This window comes from Trachurus trachurus (assembly GCF_905171665.1).
Source record: "Trachurus trachurus genome assembly, chromosome: 6".
Classification (NCBI taxonomy): domain Eukaryota; kingdom Metazoa; phylum Chordata; class Actinopteri; order Carangiformes; family Carangidae; genus Trachurus; species Trachurus trachurus.
Window position 1 is genome coordinate 13,813,800 of NC_139897.1, and position 19,868 is coordinate 13,833,667.

Here is a 19,868-nt window from a genome sequence, read left to right on the forward strand (position 1 = left end):
TACTTCTGAAGACGAATTCACATTTTATCATTTGGCAAATGATGAACTTGGTCGACATCACGTCCAGTCCAGTGTTACTTCATAAATAAAAATAATTTCTATTGCATAATGACACTGCACTTCCTGAAAAAAGATCAGAGCAGTTACGTGTCTGTCTGTTAATTAATGATAAGATGCTTCATAGAGGGCAGAGTATATTTTCCCGCTGTTCATTTTACGGCTCGGCACTTCACAGCCGGGCTTAAGAGGAGTCACAATGAGTAAGCCATTAGCTCTTCTTTTCCTTGAATTAAGCCGTTTTGTTTTGCAGTTGTGAACTGTTTTTTGGGTATTTTTGTTCACCATTCTAGCCTCCAGGACTCTGTGGATTTATTTTTAAGTTTCTTTTATCTCACAGAGTACACAGAGAGACAGCATGTTACTTGTTTGGCGTCGCTGCTTGTTTGAGCTGAAGCTGCTTTTCCCAAAGCCACTGCACAGAAGTAAACAATTGCTCTGTTTTTTCCAGCCGAAGTCAACGGCGTTCAGCTGAAAGGTCTGACTCACACCAATGGAAATGGTGTGGTCAACGAGGCTTTTGAAATAGAGGTATGTGTCACCTTTGATTTTTTTTAAAGAAAAACACCACAACATGATCTTTAAAAACAAATAAAAAATATCTTTATTTTTATAGGAGGACAACATTACTGATACTAACAACTTGAGAGGGCAGACTCAAAGGGGATTGGGATCATATTTAAGGTGTGTCAGTGCAAGTATGAGTGATTGCATTTTGTAAAATAGAAGAAGTATTTGCTTTACTTGGGGCGCACCACAACAGGTGTACAGTATCTGCAATGTCGATCTTGTTTAATACACTATACAAATAGCTAGATGTCTGTGAGAGTGATTGATATACAACACAAAATATGTGCACCTGTTTTCTGTGCTGCTGTAATCTCTGAGATTTATCTTCTTGTGTGTTGAGATTTGATTGTATTTGAAACAAAAAAATCAATATTTATTATTTTTAAATTTCCACTACTTGAAAATGAATCTGTAGAATAATAACAGAGACATTTTTATGCACTTGAGAGAAGGATATTTGAAGCATATGTTGTTCAGAATTGGACCTTACTTTTACTGTTGTTCTGGACTTCAGCCGAGTGACCAAGCCGATTAATGCCACAGAGGATTACATCAAGTCTCACTCAAAAACCTTCAAATACATCGTGCTGGGAATACTTGGAGCAGGTAATGTTAGAATAAAAATCTGATCTGGGTTAAACATCTACAGCATGTAGAAGTTTATTGAGGTTTTGTGACAATGTGTTTTTTTATGGAACACTGTGTTTTGTTCTCCAGGTTATGTGGCGTTCTTCATCGCAGCCTGTGTGTTGAATTTCCAGAGGGCCATCGCTCTTGTTGTCCTAACCAGTCTGGCTGTTGTCGCTTGTTCGTATGAACTTGTGAAAGAGTACAAAGGAGAAAGCATCAGTCGGTGTTTCAGACCGGCTGTCAGATGCTTTAAATCAAACCTGAGATGGACGAAATGGTGAGCGGATGTCATGTGTCCTCAGTCTGATAAAGAGCTGTTCACAGTGGAGCCTGCTGATGATTGATGGTGTGTGTTTTTTCATGTGGGTTTTTTCCACAGGGTTTTCATCGTAGTGGTTTTGGTCTCGCTGGTGGTGTGGCTCGTCTTAGACACAAGCAAGAGACCTGAGCAGCTCATCTCGTTTGGAGGCGTGTGCATGTTCGTCCTGCTTATTTTCCTCTTCTCGGCGCACAGGACAGCTGTGAGTACATTACACCCAGTCAACCAGTGACTCCACTCAAGGATGTTAGATTACATTATAGTGGCGACGTTTGTTCCGAAACGTGCCTTAGGTGCTATCTCTCAACTTATCTTAAGACTTTGGATATCACTCGGCCTTGTGCCTCTATCATCTTAGGGTTTAGTAGAGGTGCTTCCTTGTGCTGACTTTATGGAGACTACCTGTAACATTGATACTCAAATTCCTTTCTTTTTTTATTACCCAAAAAACCTTTAGGTAACATGGAGGCCTGTGTTTTGGGGTCTGGGGATACAGTTCTGCATTGGCCTTTTTGTTATAAGAACAGAGCCAGGCCTCATTGCTTTCGAATGGCTTGGAGAACAAGTGCAGGTACGTCATTAGAACCTTTTCTCTCTTTAAAGTAAATAAGAAAGTGTACAGAAATGTGTGTTTCACTAGATGTATATCACTCCCATTGCCTTGTGTTTTTTGATTATAAAAATCAATGCCATGCATTAATATGATGCTATTAACCACATCCAAAAATGTACATACATGTTTATCCATCGTATATAACTGAGTCAGGTGTATATGAAACATACCAAATTACAAACACACTAAAAAAAACCTAATGAATAACAACATAATTATTACTGTGAAATGTGTTCATCCAGCATTTATTCCCAGTCACAGTGTCTTTTATCTAAAAGCTCTTTTTTTAATCTGAGTGGTGCATAAATGCTTATCTTTAGTGCTGCTTTATTAGGCTATTGACTCCTTTTTCCCGGGTCAGCTAAGGGTTGAATCAGCAGATGTGCTCACAGACATGTGGTCTGTTTTTCACTGTGGTTCAGTCCACTGTGTCAACCAAGTTGCAGCAGTAACCACATCATATATCATAAATGAAGTGAGGAAATAGATAATCATATGAAATGATATAATTAATAACACGTTTTCTTCTTTGCTTGTCAATTGCAGATATTCCTCGACTATACCAAACAGGGATCAGGATTTGTGTTCGGGGATTTGAATGAAAAATATTTTGCCTTTCAAGTGAGAGGATGAAAAATAACTCTTCACATAACCAAGCTTACAAATGATTTAAAACTGAATGTGTGTGTTTTTAACTGTAGTTGTGTGATTTTATCTGCAGGCTCTGCCCATTGTTGTGTTCTTCAGCAGTGTGATGTCAGTCCTTTACTTTTTGGGGATAATGCAGTGGCTCATACTGAAGGTAACGCAGGCCTTAAGCACATATGTCATACATGTTCCTGTAAGTGCAGGTGTATATTGCTTACGCTTGTAGAGATATACTTGTTGTGACCAAAAGCCATGTGTTTTTGTCCACACAGATCTCATGGGCAATGCAGATAACGATGGGAACCTCTCCCACAGAGACCTTGAGTGTGGCAGGCAATATATTTGTTGGGCAGGTACTGTAGGGCAAGGCGTCATCATGTCTTTGCAGTGTTACCTTTGACAGTTGTCTTGTTTTGAAAATTGCACAAGTTTACATCTCTGTGTTTTTGTTTTATGATTACATAATTGACCATTTATAACTGGAGTAAAACACCTACAACTGCTTGTTGACTTTTACATCATGTTTTTTGTGCATTAGACTGAAGCTCCGCTGCTGATTCGCCCTTATTTGAAGGACATGACCAAATCTGAGATCCATGCTGTTATGACTGGTGGATTTGCCACAATTGCAGGCAGTGTGATGGGGGCGTTCATCTCATTTGGGGTGAGATGAAGCTATTTTCATACCTGCACACAATATGTAAATAACAACAACAACAATACTATACTATACAATACTATAGCTATATTCATATTGCACATCACAAGTTTTTTTTTAATGAATAACCTTATATTGTAGTTGTAAAACAAGGTAGAGATTTGTCTTGGGTTGAGTTCTCTTTATTACAATGTTGTGATAAAAGGAGTCCACCATAAACTAAATGAATGTAGCATTACTGTCAGCTAGTTAATGTGACAGAGCGATAGATATAACAATCGCTCTGATGTGACAGTGGCAACACAGCTCAGGGATTGGTTAAGATCGTGAACTGTGAGGCCAGTGGTATTGTCTGAAGCAAGGAGGTGGATGCAGTGCTGCAGTTCTGTGAGAACACAAAGACGCTCTGTAATACATTAGCCCACAATCAAGACAAGTGTAAACAAAACCATGAATGTGGTTTCACACTTATTCCATGAGAAAATAAATATAGTGATCCCCTCCAAAACTGGTGTGCTTCAAAATTTCAACTCTTAAAATGTTTACTCCTTCAGTCTTAAATTAAAAACAAACATGCAGGACTGTTTTCTTTCTTCTTAAATAACCACCACTGCAGTCTCAAAGATAGGTGTGCAATAATCCAGTCTAGAGCTGTGCCAGAGAGCCCAACCCATTGGAGCCAGAAATATAATGGAGTTAATCAGTATTTTGGTCAGAAGTGATTCATGTTACCATCAGGGAGTGCTTTTCCCTCAGGCCGAACCAAAACAGCTTTGGAGGTCAGTGGAAAGAAGCAGGTCAAGAGGTCAATAATGTGCAGTGGTTCTGCTGACAAGGAAAGACTGTCTTAATACGAGGTCAAGGGAGGAATTAACAGATTGACAAGAAAACACTCCGGTTTTGAGTAAAGTAGCATCAGTCGCCATAAAAGATCCCTGGTGGGGGAGGGATACATAGGCTACACTTCTCTCTAACATGATCAAATGGAAGTTATTAGCTATTGCACTATTTGAATAAATTAAAGGCAGTGTAATAGCTTCAGTGTTTTAAAGTTAAAATAAAACCACAATAAAAATGTATTTTGGGCAACAGTTCAATAACTGTTAAATCTTCAAATCATGCAAATATAAGTGACGTTTCATTATATTTTGCAGATTGATGCATCTTCCTTGATATCAGCCTCTGTGATGGCTGCTCCTTGTGCCTTGGCCATCTCCAAGCTTTCTTATCCAGAGACAGAGGAGAGTCCCTTCAAGTCAGAGAAGAATGTCAAAGTGTCTTGTGGGTGTGTAGATTTCTCTCTTTGGTCCTACTCAGTCCTTTCATGTTTTTTTTTCTGCTTTTGTGACTTGAATGACACCCCCCCTCCCCTAACTCTAGAGATGAACAGAACATCCTGGAGGCTGCGAGCAGTGGGGCCTCTGCTTCAATTGGTCTTGTTGCTAACATTGCAGCTAACTTGATAGCCTTTCTGGCCATTCTCGGGTTCATTAATGCAGCTCTGAGTTGGTTTGGGGGAATGGTGGGATATCCCGAACTCACGTTTCAGGTATGATTTAACAAATTACTGACAACCTGATATGATATGATATATGTAACTTTTTGATAATGATGATGACTTTTTAGCTTTAGAGTTAAATACATTTGTTTTAATAATTTAGGATTTTAATTCATTATTCTGACATTTATGTCTGTTCCTTTCTGTGTTTGAAGTTAATGTGCTCCTACTTGTTCATGCCTGTGGCCTTCATGATGGGGGTACCGTACCCTGAGAGTTTCACTGTGGCTGAAATGATTGGCACAAAGCTCTTTCTCAACGAGTTTGTGGCTTATCAGACATTATCTGAACTGAAACAAAACAGACTCGATGGACTTGATGAAATGATTGGAGATGAAAGACAATGGATATCAGTGAGTAAATGTCCTTAGTTGATGTTTGAACGACCACAGCATCAGGTGACACAGTGACTGTCAAGTGATTTGTTTTGTCTTGTTTCAGATCCGATCAGAAGTCATCACCACTTATGCACTTTGCGGCTTCGCCAACTTTAGCTCACTTGGAATTGTGATCGGTGGCCTATGTGAGTTTTTTAATGTCCTTTTTTTTTGCCCTTGTGCACTGCCAGTAATGCTTTTTGACACCCAGTGTTTTCTTTCACCTAAGCCTCTATATGCCCATCAAGAAGAGGCGACATCTCGTCTCTAGTGGTGAGAGCTATGATCACTGGGACTTGTGTATCTCTTGTCAATGCTTGCATTGCAGGTAAGAGCTTTTTAAAGTATTTGCTTTGAGTGCATTCTTGTAGTGCGGTTTAACCAAGTAGCCCTGACTTTGTGTCTCAGGAATCCTCTTTGAACCTCAACTGGACTGTGTGGACCTGTTCAAAAATTCTGCTTTTAACAGCACAAATCCAAACATTGCAACGTGCTGTACAGACCTCTTTCAAAGGTAAGCATTTTCATTCAAATAAAAAAGGAGTTTGACACACTCTTACACACTTATATAATATAATATATTTTTTAATATGTTTAAATTCATTCTTTTTCAGCACTGTATTAAATGGGACGATCTCATTTGAAGGCGCTTGGAGTAATGTAGCAAATGTCACTCAGTTTTTCTCTAAATGCTGTCAGTGTTGTGGTGTGTCTCATGAGGCCCTTTGTATGTAGAGGAGAAAATGCACATCAGTGCCTGTTTTTGTACTGAATTCTCTCCATGTTTGTATATTTGTGTCACAGTTAATGTAAAGATTTAATGCCTCTATGCATATTGTTTCAAGCTGAATGTATCTCTCATGTATCATATTGTAAATGCATTCTGAATTCCTGTATTTAAACTAAAAGGACACAACTTAAGAAATGTACCTCAGGAAATGTTCAGGCAACAACGGCTTGATCGGTGTAAATATTTCAAATAGGGTTAAGTGACTCGGTTATTTTTGTTATGATAATTATACAGAAAGGCATAAATATGTAAAAATAAAAAGCTTTGTGAACAAAATGGGAATCATGCTTGGCTGCAAATGTTTTACACATTTATTTAAAAAAATTCAGCTGACATGGCGTAACATATCAAAGATGGCACACACTGTAAACCCACATTTCTTCACTCACCCACTCATTCACACGCTCCCTCACACATTTACTGAATTTCTTCACACTACTTCACATATTTAGTCCTTTAGTGACTTTATGTACACATAAACACAATACAACGGCTTGTTTGCATGACTCCACACTTATTTTGCTATTTCAAATTTTTCATCTTCATTTCAAATATTCCTCCTAAAAATTGTGTTTTGTGCTTTTAATAGAGGCTTCATGCAATTAACTGACAACAGCAGTTTAAGAGTGGCTTTTTGGACTCATTTGAAAACTTGTGTTGATCATTAACAAAGAATCAATTGTGGAAATTCCTTAAGATTTCTTGTCAGAGGGAAGACGTGATGTAGGCATATAAGAAAAACTGGAGACCGAACTTAACCATAAATACCTGTGGAAACACATGAGACAACAAGAACATTTTTGTCTTTTTTTCTGGGTTCTGTTGTCCAATTACGCCCCTGCAAAAATTCCAGCTGTGCTGTTCAGCCAAATGTGATTGTCAGTTATCGTAAAACTTTACAGATTTCACGCAGGCAGGCTCACTTAGTGATCAATAGCCATCTAGAAGTCCTGAGTCTGCTCTTTTGGGTATTTTGTTCAGTGTGTTTTTATCCCACAGTCCATAGTACAGGTCCAAATTGCTGTGTGGACCTCATTCATCAGCCCTCTGTGCTGCTGGGGACACGCTCATGTGTTTGCATGTCAATGAGCATAAGCATGCCATAGTTAAGGAGTTCACTGCTAAGCCCCTTACTGCTTACGGCTTCCACAGAGGTATTCAGCAGCATTTGTGAAATACTGTAAAAGGACTGATTAAATACACAGACAACTTCTATGATAAACACATACAAAGTATTCCAAAACTACTAAAAAGTAATGCCGAAAAACACAGTGCACACAAACATTTTTGACCTAAAAATGGTGCTGGCAATCAACAGCATCAGCTCAACTTTGCTGTGTGAAGAAATGCTGCATATGCAGTTCTACATGTTAATCGCAAATTACATCTCCAAGATAAACTTTGTACCCAACACATGTTCTGTGCATCATAGATGAACATGCTTGCTTAATAAGGATACACTAAATCCATCCCCTCTCTAGCTGTGTCACGTTTTATACAGCAACAGTCCTTTCAATCAAAATCTTAAAATGAGGACATCCCCTCAATAAAAGAAAAGTACAACTGCAAATGCAATTTAACGTATTTCAAGTGGATAAAACCTGCGTGGAGATTTTTTTTTGTCCATTTATAGAGCTGATAAGACTCTCAGGTATCAACTCTCATCTGGCTGAGTGGCTTTTTACAGTAAAAAAAAAAAAACACTGAATTTCCTATTTGACCTCTGACCCCTACAGGGTCAAAAACCTTGCATCCATCACCCCAAACATTCTCATTAACCTAGTTAACTGTATTCAGAAGTTACCTGAACAGCTGGTAAATGGATGTTGGATGGGCATGATGACAACTGAGAAATTCACAGTATATTTTTCACAAGTCAGGTCAAAAAGCTATTCTTCTCATAACTCTTATTCTTCACGTCCTTGCTGGCTTTGGTAACAGGAAAGAAACAGGTAAAAGTTACCCATTAATAGCACTACAATAGGAAGGCCTTCCTCCTACCGCGTTTCAAGAGCACCGACAGTCTCTGCAGGCTTGGCCTTGGCGTCTGATTTACTGTTCTCTGGCTCCTGAACTTTTCTGGTCACTCTTGGGCTAGAATTAGCTTTTCTAGACAGTTGAGGGCTCTGCCCTTTCCGCTGCAGCTGCGGGCTGTTGGAGCCCAACTTGCGGTTGAGAAGGGGGCTCCTGGAGCCCTTTATTTTGTTAGGCTGCAGCAGACTATCCACAGGCTTCAGGGGGCGCAGGTCAAGAAGTCCACAGTAGTAATTGCACTGATGCTGTGTCAGGAACTGTTCGAATACCTCAGGAGAGCCAATCTCAGTTAATCCTTGGTATCTAAAATATAAAGTACAAAATGTATTCTAGCTATTACCATTGCACAATCCAATACAATGACATATGCTTGTATTGAATATATCAGCATTTTTAATGTATCAGATACAAACCCTTTTGACTTGGTCACAACGCTAACATTAGTAAGCTTCCACTCAACACCTGCAAATATAAATCAAAAGAGGATTAATCATATCTTTATTCTCACATATGGGTAATTACTACCTTGTCTGTGCAGCTTACCCTCCAACCGAGTGACGAGTAAGTTGCCGTGCGTCCACTGATGGATCCAGTGCTGGAAGGCGCTGCATTTCTGCTCCACTTCAGAAATGGTTCGTGTAATCAGTTTCCCTTTAGGATCCATCATACAATACTTGAGGAAGACACCTGCAAGGTCAGCTTCCACCGCAGCATATGGCACAGAGTTGGCAGGACGATACATCAGATATTGAGGAATCACCCTGTGGGAACCACAGCAAAACACATAGTGGGTTGATCGTGTACAATACTGTTCATTTGGAGAGGCGTAAATCTGTATAATTAGCGTGGCACTCACTCTAGTGAATGGCCAAAGTTCTCAATAACTCTTGCTTCAGCTGCAAAGATTTTACAGTATTCTCGAATCATGTTTTGGACTTTGCATTCCTGGCAAAAGAAAGGATGTCGTAGGTCAGAAACATGTACTGCATTTATTATCACTAAGACTTTATATTGGGCAATTTAGATCAGGTAATTAATCAATTACTCACTTGCTTAGTAATCTCTAGATTCCTCTCAGTGAGGTTGCGCTCTTCTTTGGTCCCATAGGCGATGGGGCTTTGAACTTTGATGATGCAGTTGCTTCCAGAATCAAAGACAGGGTCCAGGCCATAAATAACCTTCACTTTGCTGGCTTTGTGAGCGCAGCCCTCCCCGATGTTCGCTGCCTCAGTCATGATGCGGCCAAAGTACTTGTTACCCCAGTTTCCACAGTCAGCCAGGCCTTTGGTGAACAGCATTGGGGTCATCTCAATCTCCTCTCCGACTTAAGGAAAACAGAAATAAATATTTACCATTACCGTTCATAAAAAGTGTCAATTAATTGATGATTCCTATGGTAAAATGTTGACAGAGAAATTTACCTTCCAAATCATCTTTTAGCAGAATCTCAGAGAGAACTGTAAAATACAAAAGAATAAAAGAACACACAAATATTCAGAAAAAAATAACTCTTATTGCTATTTAGATTTCAAACTTGATTTCTCCATGTATTCTGTATCTTACTGTCTTCGCTGAGCAAGAAATCAGTGGTATCAGTCCCGTATTCATTCTTGATCGTACAACCGTACACCCCACAGTCTTGGCTGGATGCCAGCACAATAGCCAGTGCAACTTGACTTTCATCACCTCCACTTCAGGACAAAAAGATGAAAAAAACAAAAAAACATCAGTATTTACACATGTCGAATGGCTCATCAAATCTGTAAACACCTAACATCAGAGGCTCAACAACAGCCCACAAGGTGTCACTGTGGGACAAGTAATTATGCTGTGTGGCAGCAATCTGCTGACACAGCAACCAATAGCACATATATAGACTTTTAATGCCCTCTAGAGATGAAAAAAATATCGTGTCAGGTTACAGTTTCTGTGTCTAGCCAGAGATTCACCTCTCTGTGTCACAGCTGTGGGGTTCACAGTCACATGTGCTGGATGTCTCTGCAGTGAGAATATGAAATTGACAGAAGGCCACGGGACCCAAATAAATCCTTTTCAACATTGCAGCGTTATTGTTTAACATTTGGAACCTGCCCAGTTTTACCACTCAAGTTGGCTGGAAATCCTCAGAATAACAGCTGTGAAAAAGGTGATATTATTGAATCAATTATACGTAACAAAAGTGAACACACACCGTGTGATTTTGCTCAGTTGGTGCTACAGGTGGCCACAGTAGGACCCGAGGGGATTTACCTTCTCTTAACCTCTAGTATTTCCTCCTCGTCTCTGTACCACTTGATGGTGGAGTCACTGAGCACGTTGAAGAACTGGCACCACAGCTTCAGGTGTCCAGAGGCATCTGGGAATGGCTCTCCCCGGATCTTACGGATGACCTGAGGAGCTGGTGGTGTATGTCAGAGAGAGAGAGGGAGAGAGAGAGAGAGGGAGGGAGAGAGAGAGAGAGGGAGAGGGGATTGGGGTACCCAGCAAGTGGTCCAAGGTAAATATATACTGCACTCGAGAGAGTAGAGACTTTCTAGTGTTTCCACTTCCTCAAGTGCCAGTGCACTGATCAGATGATCATGTTGACAAACTTAAAAAAAAACATGGAAGGAATCCCATGGGACCATTTGTACTGGGATTTTATAAAAACTAAGCAAAAAAAAAACTGGAAAACATCCAAAACTTTCCTTACTTGGATATAAAATATGATATCTAAACAAGATCCATCTGTCAGCACTTTACCTTTCAATGGATCCAACTTCTTTTCAGCTGGTTTCTCCTCCTTCTTGGTGGCTGGCTCTTCTTTTGGAGTCTCCTCCACCACCTTTGGCACCTCCAAGGTGGCCTTTCTGCGGCTCAGTAGTGGAGAGCGCCTCTCCATCGGAGGAGTGTTTTGTCCTGCGGAGGCCTGTAGAAACGCCGCTCTGCGAGCCTGGCTGGGTGACATGTAGGAAGTGTCCTTCTTGCCTTGAGTGTCGAGCAAACTGAGCAGTGCTCCGTCTCCATCGTCTTTAGCCTTTGGGATGAAGATTTTACGCCGAGCTCCGGAGGCCAACTCCTCAGGCGTAGCCGAGCGTATGAGTGACAGGCTGTCTCTGCGTTTTAGCCGGGGACTGCTCTCACAGGAGAGGGATGAAGTTGGTGTTGAGCCTCCGCTGAGATCTTCCTCTGCCTTGTCGCTCTGACGATCACCCACAGTGATGGTAGGGACAGTCGTCACCGCCTCATTGTCTGGGTCTGGAGCAGCCTTGGGCATGAATTTGCGAAGACTGGCTGGACTCAGTGACGGATGTGCTGGGGGTTTAGAGCTGAGTCGTTCAACAGTGCATCTGTTTCTCTGTGGCTCCTCAACAGACACAGAGTTCTCTATCTTGGTGTCTTTTGGAGGTTTTATCTTATTTTTCCTCTCAGGAACAGTCATCTTTTCAGCTGCTTTATTGAGCAATGACTCATTTTCACCAGCCTTTGGTAACTGAGTTTCAAGTAGAAAAGACGGGCTGTTTTCTTTCACACTCTTGTCTGACACCTCCTCAAGATTATGTTTTCTACTCTCTGTTTTTTCAGCCTTCTCACTGATGTCAGCGCCATGCTTTGTTCCGCTTTGTGTGGCAGCTGAGGTTTCTGTTTCTGTCCACTCTCTGCATGTGGGCAGTCTCAGCCCGGGATCACTTTCATGACAAGTGACAGATATTGGTGGCACAACAAACAAAGGCACTGTTGGAGTTTCAGAAGGCTGTGGTGTATGTGAAACATGGGCATTTACAAATGCATCATTCTCCTTGTCATCAGTGCATGAAACATTTATAACAGGAATTGATGCATAGTCCATCTGAGGGAGCTGTTCACTGCTCTCCATGCATGGCTGCTCCTGTTCAAGCATTTCTGTCTCGTCATCTAATTGTGCAACTTCCTTTACTTTCTGTGCTGGGGAGAGGTTATAATCATTCTGCATACCTTCTTCTGTGGGCAACGAGCCTGGAGAGTCAGTCACGCTCTGGTTTTGGCCCATAATCTCTGACACAGGAGTTGCATCATGTTTTTGTAAAACAGCAGGCTCTGGCTCTGGCCCAGGTAGTGCTGGGAAACTTAGTGGCTGAGTGCATTCTTTGAGCTCAGGCTCCATTATTTCAATTTTTGGAATCACAAAATGTTCATTTTGGGTTGTACGTGGCACAGTTGCTTTAACCTGTGGGGTGTCTTCAATTGTAGATATTTGGATTTGTGGAATATTATCCAAAGGTGGTACCGGCCGTGTCTCACCACCATCTGGCTGTGCAATTTCAGTGTGTTCCTCCACAACATTAGCACTGCTTACATTGTTTTGTGTTACTGAAACAATTTTTGATTCATCCAACTCCTCTACTGTCTTCTCTGTCTCCATTTCAGACTGTAAACCCTCAGTCCTTGTTTCCGTGTTCTCACCTTCTAAAATTACATGCTGTTGCGTGTTCAGACTGTTACACAACCTCTCCCCTTGAACCTCTATATTTTCTTCTGAAACTAACACTACCTCTTTCAACTCACTTTTCTCTTCATGGCTTGTAAAACCTAAGCTTGGTGTTGCATCGAGACTGTGGACTTCTGCACTTTCGCCTGCTGTAGAAGGAGGGCATTCAGGCTGTATTTTTAGGTCAGTGTTCTCTAAACTCTCTGGGGCTGCACTAGGCGGAAATACTACATTCATTTCCTGAACCAATGAAGTAGATTCTGCCTCTTCTTTTACATAATCTTTCTCTGTAGTGTCGGCTGCCACAGCAGGCAGACGCAAAAGCACCTGATATGGTGTTTTAGATTCACATGGCTCCACTCTTTTTTCCAGTGAAGGTGCTGTTAATTCAGTAATCTCAGATCTGTTTATATCTGAGTACGGCTGTGGGTTTGATTTCACTTCAGCTTTCTCCTCCTCACACAACTTGTTCAAAGAAAGCCCTTCCTCTGTGTCTGTTTTACCTTCTTTGCCCATGTTATTCACACTCATCTGCTCCTCTCCTTCCTCAGAGGGGGATTTGGTCTGTGGTGAGAGAGATATATCTTCCCCGGGTGAGGAGTCATCTCTTGCAGCGTGGTGATCAGGCTGTGGTGAATCTACCAGGCAATCTGGCTCCTGCTGTTTAACAGGAACCTCTCTGATAACTGAGACTACTTGAGAATCTTTGTCTTCCATCTGAGGAAAAGTAAAAAAATAAAAAATAAATAAATAAATAACATTACAACTTCAAAACTTACAGTTGCAGCTATACCTATATTTGTTACAAGCAAAGAGACTGTGCAACTGAATGGAAACAAATATAAAGTATTTTAAGAAGCCTGTTGCAGTAAACTGAAGCGACCTTTGACATTGTAAACTGCAACACCATAAATCATTTATTAGTTGTCATTAACAGTGACATATTCTGACACATCCAAAATTACACTACAGTGTTATATCCCCAACAGCCAGCGAGAGCACTGGACTCAGTCTGTAAACAGCATTAATCCATTATTAATAAACAGTAAACAGTTCAAAAAGAGATTGGGTTAACTACAGCAAGTCAGTAAATATGTGTGTTTTATGACCTATCATCTTATTTCAGGAAGTTCCTTATGTCATGTCACATGGCTGAAACCAAGTGTTTGCACATGTGGGGCCAATAAAATGTATAGACTGTTGAACAAACAGTTCAACAGTTCATCTTTTCAAGTTTGTCTTTGCTAAATTAAATCCTGAATGTTTTTTTTTTTTTTTTTAAGTAGCCTAACTATACAGTAAAATGGGTTATATCCTAACCCATGTTACAGTCACCATTCAGTTCAAAAACAAACTACAACAGAGAGTGATTTTGATTTTGTTTGTGTACTCTGTGTCTCGTGTTGAAACATGCACAGGGGAATTCCCATGTTTGACAGGGGTGTGCTGTTTACACATTGAACCTGCTGGACAATCTCTCAGCAAGGACACCAGTCATAATGTCTGGGTTTCACACAAATCTGTCCTGAGTATTGACATCAATCATCAAACTAATGACAACATTAAATTGTGACTGACAAAACAGAACAGGGCCCGACTTTGAAATTGTAAAACTTTCAGTTATAAATTATTTTCAGTAGGTATGGCACAAAAAAGAAGATTTATATTATAAAGAGAAGTGTAAGGTTTTTCCCCTCACCGCCCCTGTTTTGTGGTTAACACCATTTACATTTATGCAGAAGTGCAATGAAGCCACGTGACAACTCGTGACAACATGTTTGGCCAGCAGTGGCTACTAAGAAAAAAAGAAGTCGCTGCTTTCAATGGAACAGAACTGGTGTCACATTCAGTCTAAAAATGAAGCACTGGCCATCAATAGACACGTGCATGTAAATAGATGTCACACCTATGAGAAATCATTGTTCACATAAACAGTTTGACATCTTCCATTTAGTCATCCATAAAGTCTGACCACAACACAACAAAAGGTAAAGTTGTAGTTCCACTTTAACGACCGACCTTGCTCTGCAGGCGGATAAACTAAATGACTTCACTTCCTTTTTCCACGCGTCGTTTTGAAGTCACTGAGCAAACCAATTCATAAATTGAGAATGCTTCCAGTGCTCAATGATTGATTATCATAACTGATATGTCATAATGTCAGTGCAATTTTTTATCTTTATTATGTGGATGCCATATCACTGGATAGGAAAATAAAACAAAAAAAATGCAGAAAAAGAAATAAAATTCTAATAACTATTAAGTGTTTTTTTTTTTTTTTTTTTAACTACTACTTTTTTGAATAAATGCAAATATTGAGAAGATCCGGTCACTATTTCATTGAGTTTACTTTCAAATATCATATCATATATCATATAAGTTTTGAGCAATATTTAATGACCATCACAATGGAAACATCAAAGTCAAATCAGTTTCAGGAGAAATATAAGTCCCACAAGTGCATCCACAAATAAAATAAAAATAATAAGTCACAAAGTGTCACCATCAGCTTTTTTACTGTATGGGTGTGTGCTGTGCAGTGCATTTATCACAACCCATAATCCTCTGCTTCTTTTGCACGTGACAGACATGAAACAAATCGACGCACTGGACACAGAAGTGCTGCCTTTCTCCCTCTTCTCTAGATGAGGAAGAGGTTTATTTTAAGGTATGGGGGCAGTGAGGAATGCGTCCAATGTGACGAGGCCCTCCTTTCATGCTAAGACCTGCCGCAGGACTCAACTCTACTACTGCTCATCCAGACTCTCTGTCATGCCCTGTTTGTAACATGAGAACCACTTCTGACATTCAGGTTTCATCATGATCTCTGACGCACTAGTGTCTCGCTCAGCTCAGCCAAACATCTGAGATATTCCCCATCCTATCTTAGTGTGTAGTGTAGGTACACAACAACCCTCACCCACACATATAGGTATGTAGCACAAGTTTCCCTGTTGTTATGGTTCCTTAGGTTTCCCACACTATCTTCTCTGACTTGTTTTTGTATGTGTGTATTATGTACAGTTGTACATAAGTGACAGGCCAACTCAATGCACCAGTCACCGATTATTGATATTCTACTGTATGTTTTGAAGTGGTTGTGTTGTCTGACTGACTCACACTGTCCCATTAATACATCATCTGATTACGAATCGTTGCCTGCATTTTACAACCAGAAGCAGCTCTAAGTCTTATCTAGGCTGTAGAGGTTCAAGCTTTGGCTTTGGTCATACAAATGTGGTATCTATGCAGTATCTATTGCATATATCTACTATTAGACGGTCCTGCAACACCACAGTACATACCTCAGTGAGAACTTGAAGCCCAGACGATGGTTCTTCTTTGGCTGGACTGATGCTGTCTTTCCCTACAGACACCTCCATGGCCTCCACAGCATCATCAGCCTCCTTGGCACCCTGCTCTGTGGACTTCTCTGTGCTCTCTGGTGGCAATTTAGAAGCTGGTGTCAGATCTATATGTACAACACTGTCTTGGGGTTTCGGTTCATGTGTCGCCAATGATGCCGACTGCTGTTGTATATCCACACTTTCTGAAGACTCCTTTGGTTTATCTGTTTCCATAGGCACAACATCCTCTGTGAGTGGTTTGTACACATCTGGATTAGACTCCAGTTGCAGCCGAAATGATGGCGGTGTATCTGGATAGGAAGACTGAGTTGTCTCATGGTCAAACTCTCTGTCCTTGTCCTCAATGTAACCATGAAAGTCCTTCTTAGTCTTACCAAAGAGGAAGTCCTTTACTGTGTGGAGCATGGAGGAAATGGAAGCCTGGATGTTGTGGTGGTCATGATCTTTATGAGCCTTGCCGCGATGTTTGACCTCTGAACCATATTTATTGTGGGCTGTTGTATGCAACATCTCAGATGAGCTTTCACTATCTGTCTCTCTTTCTATGGCCAGGTCCTCCTCACTCCTTCTGTCTTTATCATACTTCTCCTCTGGTGCTTTTTCTTGCTCTTCCCTCTCTTTCTGCATCCCCTCTGTCTCTGTCCTGTCATTTACAATAGGTACATTCATCTCTTTAGGTTTCTCCACCCGAGATGAGTTCTGTTTCTCGTCAGAAGCCTGAGACTGGAGAGTCTCTGCCAGAAACTGTGCCAAACCGATTCCTCCGTCGTAACAGTTTTCACCTCCATTCCCCATCATATGGCTCCTGCCACCATTAGTGCTGATGCTACTGCTGTTGTTAACCCCAACATCTCCGCCATTTGAAATCTTCATTTTCTTTTTAGCCAAAGTTTCCACAGGTGGAAGTACCTCCTTCTCTGTGCTGATGTTTGTGGAAGTTTCTGTTTCCATGACTTCCGAGCTAACTCCATTAGGTTCTGCTGTAGCTCCTGGTTGTTCCCCACCCTCAGGCTCCTTGACCACTGGCTTCTCCTGTGGAAGTGGAACATGTCGCTTCCTTGGAGGAGGTTCTGGGCTTTTCTCCTTCTTAATGTTTTCTTTATCATCTTTCTTTGTATGCTCTTCTAAGTCTCTCTTCTTTTTCTCTGCTTTCTGTTTCAGCTTGGCAAAGAACCGCTGGTGGATCTTGTACTCGTTCATGGTGCCGACCTCCAAAACTCCAGAGCAAGAGACAATGCCTTTACTGTTGCTAGCTGAGGCCTGATAGATGGCGGCATCATCCAATGTGCAGCTGAAAATTGACATTTTTGTATTAGAGGTATTCATTGATACAACAAGCAGAGAAAAAAAATCTGCTGCATTTTTTTTTAGTTCAAAAAGGTGTAGATGAGCCCTGCAAAGTTGCCTTACATACTTGTATATATGGAGGGTGTGGGTTTTTCCATTCCGGCGAATTTCATATTTTGGGAGTCCACAGTACCGATCAATTTCCATATCATCTTTATACCATTTGAGCTCCGGAGCTGGGTAACCTACAGACAGAGAGACGCTGTCATTGCCTCTTGGTAGTAAACACACATTGCTCATGCCACACATGTACATTTAATGTATACCCCCTACAAACATAAGACAGTTTATAATGCTTATTCACAGTTTGTTGTGCTAAATAATAATTATAATGATTATAATTATAAAAATTACACAGTTAACAAAGCACAGTACAGAACCTCTGGCATGAATATGTTGCATCACGTTTGTGATGCATCAGACAGGAACATCTGCAACTGTTGAACGGACCCACCCATTCAATCTGCCTGCAGGCAACAGCTTGAAGAACCAGCTTCGATTTTTTGTAGTCTTAAAGGAGCAACTGAGGAAGAATAAATGTGTCCCCAGAGTTCTCATGTTATGCTCAATGTTACTAGATTAGTCACATCCTGTCTCCTCACACCACTACCAATCTGAAACTTTTCACTTGCTCCAAAAAACAAAACAAAAAACAAAGAAAAAACAAGCAGAGACATGTCAAATACACAAGGCCTACCTGACACCACACAGGTGAACTTCACATTACAGTTTTCCGACACTGCCTTGGGTTTCAAGGTGGTCTCAAAGGACGGCTGTATATCCTCCGTCAGCTGAGCCATGACACTGCATAATGTGCTCCTGGAAGGAAACACCAATGTATTAGAGCCTGAATTTCATTATCATTTCAGCGACCTCTCCACCTCTGTGCAGTACATTCCAATTACTAAGGAAAAGATGTTAATGGAAAATTTCTGGTAGTGAATAAAATCCAAAGCGTTGACACAGGGACTTGTGAGACATCAAGCAAAACAGAGCTGTCAATCAAACATTGAAACTGAAACTGTTCACTAAAACTGAGCGCAACACTGGACAAACCAGACACTTACATTACAGTTAAAACGTGTGGAGGTTTCATTCTTGGGGTACACCAGTTTTTGTGGTTAAGATGTTAGTTGGAAGGAATGTTTTAAAAGCAAGGATTACCTCGTTGGTCTGTAGTGAGAATACCTTGAGCTATTCAGAGAGGAGGCAAATAAAGGGACGTCAATGATTAAATAAGATCTGCGTATATGGAACCTACCTAAATAAAATGATTTCATAACTGCCCTCCTCTTTGTCAAAAGGAGCTTGTTGTGATGGTTTGTAGATTGACCCTTAATGTGCTGAACATGTTAAAGCAAAAGTCAATGGTGCGACTCACTCCTTTCTTGTATCTGACCCAAAAGCTTTCTGTCCACCATACGCTGTTTTTCAAAATGGAAATCACAAGAAAGAAAGATTTATATAACCTGCATATACATAGAATATAAATGAGACTGTCTACCTGTTTTCAGGCCTAACATTCGAGAGGTAAGTATTGCGGCCATTGGAAGAGCTGCCATCCTCTTCGCTGAAGCTGCTTGTCCTCCCATTGCCAGAAAAAGAGCGTGTCATTGGCCTTCTGGAAGTCATGGTCCACTGAAGTAACTCACACAAAAAAGTAAGATCCAAGATAAATGTATCACCCCACAGTATGAAACAGCTCCGTGTTCACCTCCACAGCTTGTCAAAGTTCAAGGCTCAAATTTGATGGTGTTATCCATATAAAAACCCCTGGAGAAAAGAAAAAAAACACTTCAGAGTTGTAACAAAACCTGTAAGAAGTCAATGAAAGACAGTACAGGGGTTTCTCTCTGGGATATTTGCTCAAAGAAAACTCAAACACACTGTTCAGACTCTTGTGCTTGTCCTCTTTGACCAAGCAAAGTACTTACATTGGAGCAAGTTAAAAATAGATCAGCTATCAGGTTGTGGAAGGACTCTTAGTGGTCAAACACAAACACAAAACATAGAGATGTACTTGTACATGTAAGAAAAAATAATTTTAGTGTGTCCTGGCAACCTAAAAACCTTTAAATCTTTTCAACTTACCATTGAGATGTTGTCAGTATTGCTTTGGAGCCAGAGTCTGTGAAGAATATCTCTGTAACTGCCTATCATAGACATGCATGTGTTGCCAGCAGGGGCCTATTTATAGCAAGCCTACAAATAGGTGCAAGAGCACATCAGATTGTCTGAAACTACACTTTAGACTTAGTAAATAAGTCTAAAACTTAAACTGAATGAGGAATAAAAGCGAATGATTTTAAACAGAACACATTCCTAGAAATCATTAGTGGTCATTCTTGAAAAAAAACAACACTTCTTTGTTTTGATCCATCTTAAAAAGCTGGAAAATTTGTGTCCCATCTTAGTGAGTCACTGAAGTGGAGTAGATGTCAACTTGCAAAAC

General features: G+C 40.6%; 2 protein-coding genes across 3 annotated transcripts; one reads left to right on the top strand and one right to left on the bottom strand.

Moving 5' to 3' along the window:
• Positions 1-208: 208 nt before the first annotated feature.
• slc28a1 (solute carrier family 28 member 1) lies at positions 209-6,346 on the top strand. Its single transcript, XM_083972965.1, has 18 exons — positions 209-260; positions 509-588; positions 674-741; positions 1,142-1,233; positions 1,345-1,534; positions 1,637-1,778; positions 2,034-2,147; positions 2,736-2,810; positions 2,911-2,991; positions 3,110-3,190; positions 3,376-3,501; positions 4,650-4,780; positions 4,876-5,044; positions 5,209-5,406; positions 5,495-5,576; positions 5,660-5,758; positions 5,839-5,944; positions 6,045-6,346. Exons 1-18 carry the CDS (start codon positions 257-259, stop codon positions 6,163-6,165), a joined length of 1,959 nt encoding a protein of 652 aa, XP_083829091.1. The 5' UTR covers positions 209-256; the 3' UTR covers positions 6,166-6,346.
• A 171-nt stretch (positions 6,347-6,517) lies between these two features.
• On the bottom strand, positions 6,518-19,835 carry alpk3a (alpha-kinase 3a). 2 transcript variants are annotated; one of them, XM_083973346.1, is made up of 15 exons: positions 19,508-19,835; positions 18,921-19,189; positions 18,581-18,610; positions 18,114-18,235; positions 17,484-17,601; positions 16,007-17,360; positions 10,997-13,418; positions 10,505-10,652; positions 9,818-9,945; positions 9,676-9,711; positions 9,304-9,578; positions 9,111-9,199; positions 8,798-9,015; positions 8,668-8,716; positions 6,518-8,557 (listed from the first exon to the last, which is right to left on the bottom strand). In XM_083973346.1, the coding sequence occupies exons 2-15, from the start codon at positions 19,046-19,048 to the stop codon at positions 8,218-8,220; spliced, it is 5,457 nt and encodes a 1,818-aa protein (XP_083829472.1). In that variant the 5' UTR covers positions 19,049-19,189; positions 19,508-19,835; the 3' UTR covers positions 6,518-8,217. The 2 variants fall into 2 exon arrangements, with proteins under 2 accessions (XP_083829472.1, XP_083829473.1); XM_083973347.1 differs by lacking the exon at positions 18,581-18,610.
• Between the last annotated feature and the right edge of the window lie 33 nt (positions 19,836-19,868).